This window comes from Notothenia coriiceps, unplaced genomic scaffold (assembly GCF_000735185.1).
Source record: "Notothenia coriiceps isolate Sejong01 unplaced genomic scaffold, NC01 NC01_scaffold00000283, whole genome shotgun sequence".
In the NCBI taxonomy this organism is placed as follows: Eukaryota; Metazoa; Chordata; class Actinopteri; order Perciformes; family Nototheniidae; genus Notothenia; species Notothenia coriiceps.
The window spans coordinates 47,165-57,756 of NW_011332984.1; the positions used below are offsets into that span (position 1 = coordinate 47,165).

The window sequence follows — 10,592 nt, forward strand, 5'->3', positions numbered from 1 at the left end:
TTAAAAAATATGTATTTTTCTGCAAGTGAACATTTCATCACTAAGTTCATTTTTTTTCTACAAGCTACAAAACTTTTTTTTTTCTTCTGTGACTTCAAATTTGGTTCACAGTTACGTGGATATTTTATACAAATGTACATTTGGTTCACAGTTACGTGTATATTTGATACAAGTGCACACAAGCCCAGATTTTTTTTCTGCAAGTGCTCACATCAGGTTTTACACGCTCTCGCATTTTGCACCATATCTACCTTCATAAATTGTATCTGTTTTTTTTTAAGTTGTTGAATTTTGAGCTTACAAGAGGGAGAATGGTCAATTATGATTCCCTGTACTGAGACACAGATTCAAAGGGAGAATTGTGTAGAACAAAATTGCAAAAAAACTGCCTGGGTCTGCTCTCTTCTGTGTCTCCTCCAGGTCAGCTACTGTTCAACCTGCTCCGCCCTAGAAAACAAGTTCCAGTTCCCCACCTTCCTCAGGACCATCCCCAACGACAAGCACCAGTCCACAGCCGTCGCCCAGCTGGTGCTGCGCTTCGGCTGGACCTGGGTGGGCACTATCGCTGCTGATGACGACTACGGGAAGTACGCCCTCAAAGACTTCAAGGAGCAGGTGGAGAACGCTGGAGTCTGCATCGCCTTCTCTGAGGTCCTGCCCAAGGTGACAGCTTTTCCCATCATTATTCAATCATCTTTCTCCCTTTGCAAACTGAAACCTGCTTTGCTTGTACCATGGCAAATAACCTCAACACACACACACACACACACACACACACACACACACACACACACACACACACACACACACACACACACACACACACACACACACAAATTGCAGCTTAAAGGGGTCCCTTCGTTTACTTCCTGAACATAGTGACATCACTATGTAACACTCACTCTTCTATTGGCTAGCGCTCCAACATATTGTACATGATAGGTTAATGGGTGAAAACATCTCTAAGAGGATGACCAATCACAACAGAGCAGACCAGCTAACCAATCAGAGCAGACTGGGCTCTGGTTTCAGACAGAGGGTGAAAAGAGGTGCTGCAGCACAGGCAGTATGAGAAAAATAAAGAGCTTTTTGAACATTAAAGCATGGAAACATGTCACATCACTTTATATCAGTCGATACTGATCATTTTTCTGTACCATGGCAAAATATTTTTCAACCAAATGGATTATTTCTAGTGTTATCATTGGTAGATTCAACACAAAGAAGGGCTTTTTGAACATTAAAGCATGGAAACATGTCACAGGAGAGGCACTAAATACTAATATGAATTTGTATTGTCTGTTTCCTTCCTCCCAAACCGCAGGTGAGTTCCCCAGAGGCCATCCAGCGTATTGTCCAGACGATAGTGGAGGACACGGCTAAGATCATCGTGGTCTTCTCTTCAGACGTGGACCTCAGCCCCCTCATCCAGGAGCTGCTCCAGCACAATGTCACCAACCTAACCTGGATCGCCAGCGAGGCCTGGGTCACCTCCGCCCTCATCAACCGGCCTGGGGTGAGAACTCAGTCCAGATATTAGCCTCTGAAATGTAGTGGAGTTTAGAAGTATAAAGTAGCATAAAATTGATATACTCAAGTGAAGAACAATTATGTTAAAATAGTACTTGATTACAGTATTTGAGTAAAGTTACTTTCCACCACTGTCTTGACCCCAGGTGAACTCAGTGCTGGGTGGGACCCTGGGCTTTGGGGTGAAGAGGGCTGACATCCCTGGTCTTGATCGCCATCTACTGGACGTGGACCCTTACGCTGACCCACTCACTGAGGAATTCTGGGAAACGGTTTGTTAATTCAGCTATTAACACTCATTGGCAACATGCTTTGGGAGTAATGGATAACATGTAACGGGATTACGTTATCAGGACACAAAACAGGTAACTGTATTCCCTTACAGTTACATCTCTGAGCAAAGGACACATTTTTGATCCTCAATATCTTGGTTTCTTCTTTAAGGTCAAATTGTTCTGTTGTCTTACATAATACATTTAAGTAAAAACATCTTATTGAAATGTATTTAGTCTTTGATTGCTCTGCACTGCATTTGATATTGAGATTATCCAAAAGTTAAGTTTGTGACCATTTTATGTTTCCTTTATAGTTGTTTAACTGCACATTGAACTATGGTAAAGCGGTGGGGCAGGCCAGACAGAGGGCGGTGGAGGGGAACGCCACGATGCCCCGGGCGGTGAGGGGGGTCCCTGATGGTCTATGTTCAGGCGAGGAGTCTATAGCCCAGCTGGGTAACACTTACTCTGATGTGTCCCAACTACGCATCACCTACAGGTCAGTTCCCTCCTCCCATCACTAATACAGGGATAACTGATGTTCTGCGGTGGAAGTAACTAAGTACATTTACTCAAGTACTACTTAAGTAGAACTTTAATTTCCATGTACTTTACTTAAGTCTGGAGGGGGCTTACATGTTTTGCTTGATGTGATTTGGGTGAACTAACCCTTAAATGATAAAAATATACTGATGGAAATGTGGATGATGGTGTGTTTGATGATGATGATGATGTGTCTCCACAGTGTGTATAAAGCCGTGTACGCTGTGGCCAATGCCCTGCACAACCTTGAGCACTGTGAGGTCGGACAGGGGCCGTTTGTGGGGGGCAGCTGTGCTAACATCAGCAACTTTGAGCCATGGCAGGTAAACCTGTGTGTGTGTGTGTGTGTGTGTGTGTGTGTGTGTGTGTGTGTGTGTGTGTGTGTGTGTGTGTGTGTGTGTGTGTGTGTGTGTGTGTGTGTGTGTGTGTGTGTGTGTGTGTGTGTGTGTGTGTGTGTGTGTGTGTGTGTGTGTGTGTGTGTGTGTGTGTGTCTATAGTAAGTTACATGTGTAAAATGGATTCAACACTAGAAGTTGTAACAGATTACATTTTAAAGTAACCCTCCCAACGCTGACCCTCTCTCCCTCCCTCAGCTGATGTACTACCTGAAGAACGTGCGCTTTAAAGTGCCGCACACTAACGAGGAGGTGTACTTCGAGGAGGGGGATGTAGAGGGCGTCTATGACATCATCAACTGGCAGGTGGACGGTAATGGGGAGATTTCCTACGTCACTGTGGGGAACTACAACGGCTCAGCAGCTCCTGAGGACAGGATGACTTTAAGGAATGACTCCATCATGTGGAACGATGAAGGGACGGAGGTACGCAGCATCTTGAATCGAAACTAATTTAACATTACTAAAAGAGTTCTGCAGTAATGGCATATGTAGGCCGTCCCATGAGTCAGCATCTCAAGGGGCTACTTAGACAATAAACTGAAGGATTTTTCTGTTTATAACAGTATTAATGTTATTTGTATCGTCAGATAACTACTTGTTGCAGTAGTTTTTCAGTGTGCAACTAATCTAAGTGTGTTTCTGTGTGTGGCAGCCTCCTCGGTCAGTGTGCAGTGAGAACTGCCAGCCGGGCACCAGGAAGGGGATCCGGCAGGGAGAGCCGGTCTGCTGCTTTGACTGCATCCCCTGTGCCGATGGAGAGATCAGCAACTCAACCAGTCAGTAAACAGCCTTCAAACTCCACATTATAGACATGACGGTATCTATCTGAAAGGTTGGAAGTATTAATGTAATGTAAAACTTAGTGGATAAAGTGAGGATATTGTATTTGCATCAAGTTTCTCTCCCACAAACTCCCCCCACTGCCTGAAACGCCTCCATTGGACTCCTTTGTTTACTTCTGTAACATGTGACATCACTATGTAACACTTGCGCTTCGATTGGCTTGCGCTCCAACACATTGTACATGATAGGCTAGGGGAAGGGACATCTCTAAGCGTTCAACCAATCACCACAGAGACGGCCAGCTAAAGTTTGTTCACAAGACAACAATCATGCATCGCATTTAAAGCCAAAATATACTGTATACTAACTTTGGCTGTTTACCCCCCCCCCAACAGACGCTCGTGCATGCATCCTGTGCACTTACGATGAGTGGTCCAATGAAGCTCATGACGCCTGCCTACCAAAAATCATCGAGTTCCTGGCGTTCGGAGAGCCGCTGGGCATCACTCTCATCGCCATCTCGGCCTTCGGAGCGCTCACCACCATCGCTGTCGGGGTGAGAAGAAGTACTCTTATGTACATTTTTGAAATACAAAGAAAAAACTGAGACATTAACTTTAATTATATGTATTACATCAACAAATAACACATAATTGTAATAGGTTAGTTTAAAGCAATAGTATTAAGTTTGAACAAAAAAAGACTAGCTTCAACTTAATATTATTGCTTTCAACTAACCTATTACAATTATAGTAATTTGTTGATAATACATTTAAATAAAGTCAACGTTTACGTTATTTCAGTGTACTTGGATTTGACTTGAGTATTTTCATTTGATGCTACTTCGCACCTCTTCCCAAGTTCTTTCCCCCATTACTCCCAGCGATGCATCAGATCTATAGTTTCAGAGGTTGAAGTGATGTTCTCTCTGTTCATCTGCTTCATGCAGGTGGTGTTGCTTCTACACCTCGGCACCCCGCTGGTGAAAGCTAACGACGCTCTGCTGAGCTTCTCGCTGCTCTTCTCTCTGGTGGTGACCTTCCTCAGCTCCATCGTCTTCCTCGGGGAGCCTCAGCACTGGAGCTGCATGACCAGCCAGGTGGGCCTCGCTCTGGGCTTCGCTCTCTGCCTCGCCTCCATCATGGGTACGTGCACTGTCAACAAAAACAATATACTATGGTTCCCTTTAAAAATAGAAAACATTGACTTCAATTCAATGTATGATGTCAACATATTCCATATAACTGTATTAGATCAGTTACAATAATATGAAGTTGAACCGTAATATTATTGCTTTAAAAGAATCTTCAAAATTAGTACTTTTACTTTTGGTACTAAGTATATTTTGAAGCTTATACTTTACTATTTTAACTTGAGTCACACTTTGAATGCAGAACTTTTACTTGTAACTGAGTATTCCTGCACTCTGGTACTTCTACTTTTACTTAAGTACCAGATCTGAGTACTTCTTCCACCAGTGTTGTTAGCTACTTATCTGAATATGTGAAGTTACTAAAGCTATCATATGATATATATAGTGTAGTAAAAAGTATAAAGCAGCATACAATGGAAATACAAGTACTTCAAAATTGCACTTAAGTACAGTAAATGTTCTTCATTCATCCCACCTCTGCTCTCACTGACCTCTGTGTGTTTCAGGTAAGACGGTTGTCCTGATGCTGAGAGCTCGGGTTCTGAAGGCAGCTCGCCTCAGAGCTAAAGCTGCAGCCAAAGCAGCGAAGGAAGCAGCTGAGTTAGCAAGGGAAGCAGCTGAGTCACCAAACAACATCATTCCTGACGTCATAGTAACCAGCTCCCTCAACACTGATACCAACACCTCCTCAGACCCTGAGACTGACAGGATCACCTGCGGCCACCAGAGGGCGATAACTGCTGTGGCGACACTAATACAGGTGATTCATTCAGGATGCAGCTGCCAGGATTTTAACTAAGAGACCCACATTTCCCGGGTGCTGGCATCACTGCGCTGGTTACCGTTATCTAGCTATTTTAAAGTGCTTTTAACGATTTACAAGGCTTTACATAACCTAGCCCCTACATACATCAGTGACTGCCTTTGATTTTATAGTCCTACAAGGACACTCAGATCCTCCAATGCCTTTCCTAGAAGTACCTGAAGTATTTCACAAGAAATCTGGGGAGACTGCTTTCTGTTTTCATGTCCCCAAACTGTAGACCGGCCTCCTCTTGGATCTTAGAATAGCAAACTCCTTAAAGTAAATGAAAGACTTATCTTTTTAATTTTGGGTAATTTTAGTGAACTGTTCATGTTTTACTGTTTTATGGTTTTGTGATCAAACTATTTCTGGTTGTTTTTATATCTTGTTTTTAATTATGTTCCTTACTCTTTATTTGTACGCATTGTGTCCTGTGTTGCTCTGTGAAGCACTTTGCCCTGCGTCTTGCACGAAAGCTGCTTTATAAATAAATGTTATTATGAACACAGAGGAGAAACACAGAGGGGTAGGATTGCATCACTTAATAATGAAATCATTCCCTGATATTGTTATGAACTGTCTTTCCCAACCTTCTTCTTGTACTTCAGGCTGTAGCTTGCACAGTGTGGCTCCTCATCCTGCCTCCGCACCCCGTGGAGAACACCTCCACTCAGAACATAAAGATCATTCTGGAGTGTGATGAAGGCTCAGTGATCTTCATCTGTTGTGTCTTCGGTTATGACATGCTACTGGCTCTGGTGGCCTTCGTCTTCGCCTTCATCGCCCGCAAACTGGAGGATCACTTCGGGTAGGAAACACACCAAAAACCTGGAGAGAAAATCGAGCTTTTTCCCTTTCCTGTAGTGTGTTCTTGGGGTTTTAGTGCATGTTAATGGTCTGCAAAGGCTAAAAGGCCTGCGTTCCCCTCCAGACACACACTCCCCCCCACTGCCTTAAACGCCACAATTTGACACCTTTGATTTCCCGAACAAAGTGACATCACTATGTAACACTCTCGTTTCTATTGACTAGCGCTCAAACACATTTTACGTGATCTCTAAGCGGTCTACCAATCACAACAGAGCGAAGCAGCTAACCAACCAGAGCAGACTGGGCTCTGGTTTCAGACAGAGGGTGAAAAGAGGTGCTGCAGCACAGGCAGTATGAGAAAGATAAAGAGCTTTTTGAACATTAAAGCATGGAGACACGTCACAGAATATGAATATGAAAATGAGCAGAATATGTCCTCTTTAAGCCATTTTGTTGTAAAGAACATTTCTTTGTCAGCAGCATATTTCTCACTCTGTCTTCCAGCGAGGCGAAGTCTGTGACCTTCGGCATGCTCGTCTTCTTCATCGTGTGGATCTCCTTCGTCCCGGCGTACCTCAGCACTCGGGGGAAGTTCATGGTGGCGGTGCAGATCTTTGCCATCCTGGCGTCGAGCTTCGGCCTGCTGGCCTGCATCTTCCTGCCCAAGTGTTACGTCCTGCTGCTGAAGCCCGAGCAGAACCGAGAGGACATGATGAAGCCGAGAGCCAAACCGCGGGACGGGGCCAACACCGGGACGTCCGCCTCGCTCGCTACCGCCGGGACGCAGGTCAACAACTCCATCGCATCCACCGCCAGCAATGATTAAAAGAGCAGCACGGAGAAGGAGGCAGATGTGTTACAGATGTTTCATCGAGCATCTGGCAGCTGATAAGGGCTCCTAGGCTTATTCACATATCTACTACTCATTAGATCATCAGCAGGCAAAAAATATACCTTACAAGATATGTATACATTTCTTTTTACATATACTTTAAAATCATCATGTTTGTTCTTTAGTCAACAGGCAAGATGGTGACCTACAACATATTTTTACATTTTAACATATATTTGACATGTTTTTTGAAAATAATTTATAGGACAAATATACTACTCACAAAATATTTTCTATACATGTTTTTCAAATACATTTTACAATATTTAATTAAAACACTATATTACTTTCAAATAAATTCTATTAACATTTTCACATTTATTTTACAATTAACCCACCCTGATCCATTTCTACTTTTGGGAAAATTAAGGGGAACATAATTTAGACTGAATAGACCACCTAGAACACATTTCTGACAAGTAACCCCCCCTAGTGTGATATATATGTCACATTGGGCTCTAATGGTAAAATAACCCTTATTTTTAACTTAATTAATGAGGATGATTTTTTGGTATAAATTAGTTTGAACATTCTTTGAATTGAATAATAAGAATATATGAACTCATTATAATTGAATCAGCTAAATTAACTGAGCAGATCATAATCATATTTCTAATTGTGCATATATGTCACTTTGGGTTTACTGTGAAAGTTTACGGTTAAAGCCCCGATGTGACACCAGTGATATTTATCTCATTTGTTTCATATCAATTTGATCAATAAATGTTTCCACAACAGGTTGAATGTAATAAAGGACATGTTTACATTTACATTTTCACATAATTATTTATTTAAAAATCTACATGATTGTCTTTATTGCAGGTAATGATGTTACTTAAAATAAATAATATTTATATTTTCACATATATCTTACAATCATCATACTTTTTTGTTTAGCAAAATAAGTTATTTACAAAATGGTAATTTTTGCATTTTAACTCACTGATTGAATGTGTGTCAAGTCAGTCTTACCTTAACCTGCATAAGTTTCAATAAGTATAAAAATCTCAATCATCAAAATCCATGAGGGAAAAAACGGGAGATCAAATAAAGGATCCTTACACATTTCTATTTTTTCAAAACACATTCTTTAATTATGATTTACTTGCTTTACTAAGATATCTCTAGCTGGTGTTTCAGTTGTAAGTAAATGCAACATTTTACCTCAGATATTGTGACGCTCACACCTCTAGAATGAATTTCAAACACATTTGACAATTTTCCAACATGCGATAATTAAGCCAATGTTTATAATAACCTGAAGTGATATAAATGGATGTAACTCTGTTAGCATGAGACCTTCCTGATAGAATAATAAAAGTTATTTACAGTCACTATAATACCTGTTTTTCTTATTGAAAGAATATATTGATTTGTATGCTCACTTTTGTGCAGTACTTTTCTTATAGTGGTAAAATCCATTGAATGTGGGCCTTCAATTCTAACCTTGGAAAACGAGTTTTGACTTTTCACAGTTAAGTAAAGCAGATAAATTATGATGAACCAAAGAATAATGGTTGATTCTTTTTTTGTCTTTGGTTGATCTTAATCCCCTTTTCTTGATGTTTTGTCTATTTAGGTGGCTATGTCGTGGTTTTGTCTCTTTGTTGTCTAGTAATGTCCTTTTTCAGCTGTTTTACATCTCTTCAAACTTATTTGTTATGTCTTTGAAGTCTTTTGGGGGGTCTCTCTGTATCTTTGTTATGTTTTTTTTTTGAGAATGATGATTGATGATCCTAGTGTTATTTTGTTTCCTGTTTTATTTTGAAATATATTTTCTAACTGTCCTCTTAATTTCCTGTCTTTGTATTTTCCCGTTTTTGTGATTGTCTCCAGCTGTGTCCTATCAGTGTGCTTAGTCCTGTCTGTATATATGCCTGTTTTCCCTTGTGACCTCTGTTGCATTGAAAAGATGCCAAGGTGAAAGTACTCTAATGGCGCAGACAGTCTGTGGTTTGTACTTGTTTAACTTTTGTCTAGTTTCTGTTTTGTGTTTCGCATTGAAGATGACGTCACGGCTCCGCCTACACTGGGTTACTGTGAGCCTGGCCTAAGAAGGCCTAACTATACCCTACTAAGCCGTGCGAGGCCCTGCAGTGGAAATGTGCCTTAACACTAGAGAGAAGTGTGATATTAATGTGTGTGTAGGTGTGTTGGCTGTCCCATAAGGAGAGTCTAATAACATCCCGATGCAGAACGCAAACAAGCCATAGTACCTTTGTGTTGTTTCATGAACCTGTGTAATCTCTTTATCGCTTAGTTCAGTGTGTGTGTGTCTGGGTACGGTAAGTGTGTGTGTGTGCTCCTGCTCATGAGCACATCGCTTTCCAGGAATCTGTGAAGCTGTGAAGTCCGACCAAGCTGTCATCATGCTCGTTCATACATCCCCCCGCTGACAGTGCTGCGCAGGAATGTGCTTATAATTTATCATCAGCTGACATGAAGGGACAGGAACAGAAGTGCTAAATCAAGTGTGTGTGTGTGTGTGTGTGTGTGTGTGTGTGTGTGTGTGTGAGCACTTCTGTTCCTGTCCCTTCATGTCAGCTGATGATAAATTATAAGCANAAACAGAACAAATGAACCAAAGAAAGTGAAAACCATAAAGCAGATTCAGGCAGTAGGCGTATAGATTCACACTTTAAGTATTATCCTACAGAACAGTACAATTTACAGAGAAGAAATGTAATCTCATCCTTTCAAAACAAACACAATATGCTCTTTTTAGTTTTTTTTACTAATACTTTAATCCTGCTATTAATCACCTGTGATTATAATTTTACTGCAAATAAGTGAAAGGGCTAATTTGTGTGTGTGTGTGTGTGTGTGTGTGTGTGTGTGTGTGTGTGTGTGTGGCCTTTATACAGGGCACATGCTGCATACATGTGAGAAATAACAAAAACATTTCCTGTATGATCAGGGCAATCCGTAATGACTGCAGTGTAGGTGCATTTGAGGTTGAAGGATGTTGCCATGGTTACCTGTGTTAACAATATCCAAAAGCGACTTTTGTATTTCACCCACTCTCCTCTGCAAAAAAAAAAAAAGGGAGAAAAAGGATGATGCACGTTGAGAACTGCAGCTTAGAGCTCCTTATTAAGGAGGACATAGTCTGCTCATCTTCAGGTTCATTTTGTGTCACTACTGTGACACGTCTCCATGCTTTAATGTTCAAAAAGCTCGTTATTGTCCTCATACTGCCTGTGCTGCAGCACCTCTTTTCACCCTCTGTCTGAAACCAGAGCCCAGTGTGACTCTGATGGGATACAGCTGGTCTGCTCTGTTGTGATTGGTCAAGCGCTTAGAGATGTCCCGCCCCTTAGCCTATAGTCCCGAAGTAAATACAGTCCAATGGAGGCGTTTCAGGCAGGGAGAGAGTGTGTAGGAGAGAAACTCCCTCTTGAAT

General features: G+C 41.5%; 1 protein-coding gene across 1 annotated transcript in view; it reads left to right on the top strand.

Annotated features, from left to right (window-relative positions):
• vmn2r1 (vomeronasal 2, receptor 1) overlaps positions 1-7,281 on the top strand; it is a 19,641-nt gene extending 12,360 nt beyond the window's left edge. Inside the window, exons 4-15 of the mRNA XM_010784876.1 lie at positions 421-663; positions 1,325-1,516; positions 1,677-1,802; positions 2,120-2,304; positions 2,551-2,671; positions 2,942-3,169; positions 3,399-3,522; positions 3,925-4,085; positions 4,479-4,674; positions 5,189-5,442; positions 6,096-6,295; positions 6,802-7,281. Coding sequence (XP_010783178.1) covers positions 421-663; positions 1,325-1,516; positions 1,677-1,802; positions 2,120-2,304; positions 2,551-2,671; positions 2,942-3,169; positions 3,399-3,522; positions 3,925-4,085; positions 4,479-4,674; positions 5,189-5,442; positions 6,096-6,295; positions 6,802-7,123 — 2,352 coding nt within the window. The 3' untranslated portion in view covers positions 7,124-7,281. The remainder of the gene's footprint in view (positions 1-420; positions 664-1,324; positions 1,517-1,676; positions 1,803-2,119; positions 2,305-2,550; positions 2,672-2,941; positions 3,170-3,398; positions 3,523-3,924; positions 4,086-4,478; positions 4,675-5,188; positions 5,443-6,095; positions 6,296-6,801) is intronic.
• The last annotated feature ends 3,311 nt before the right edge of the window (positions 7,282-10,592 follow it).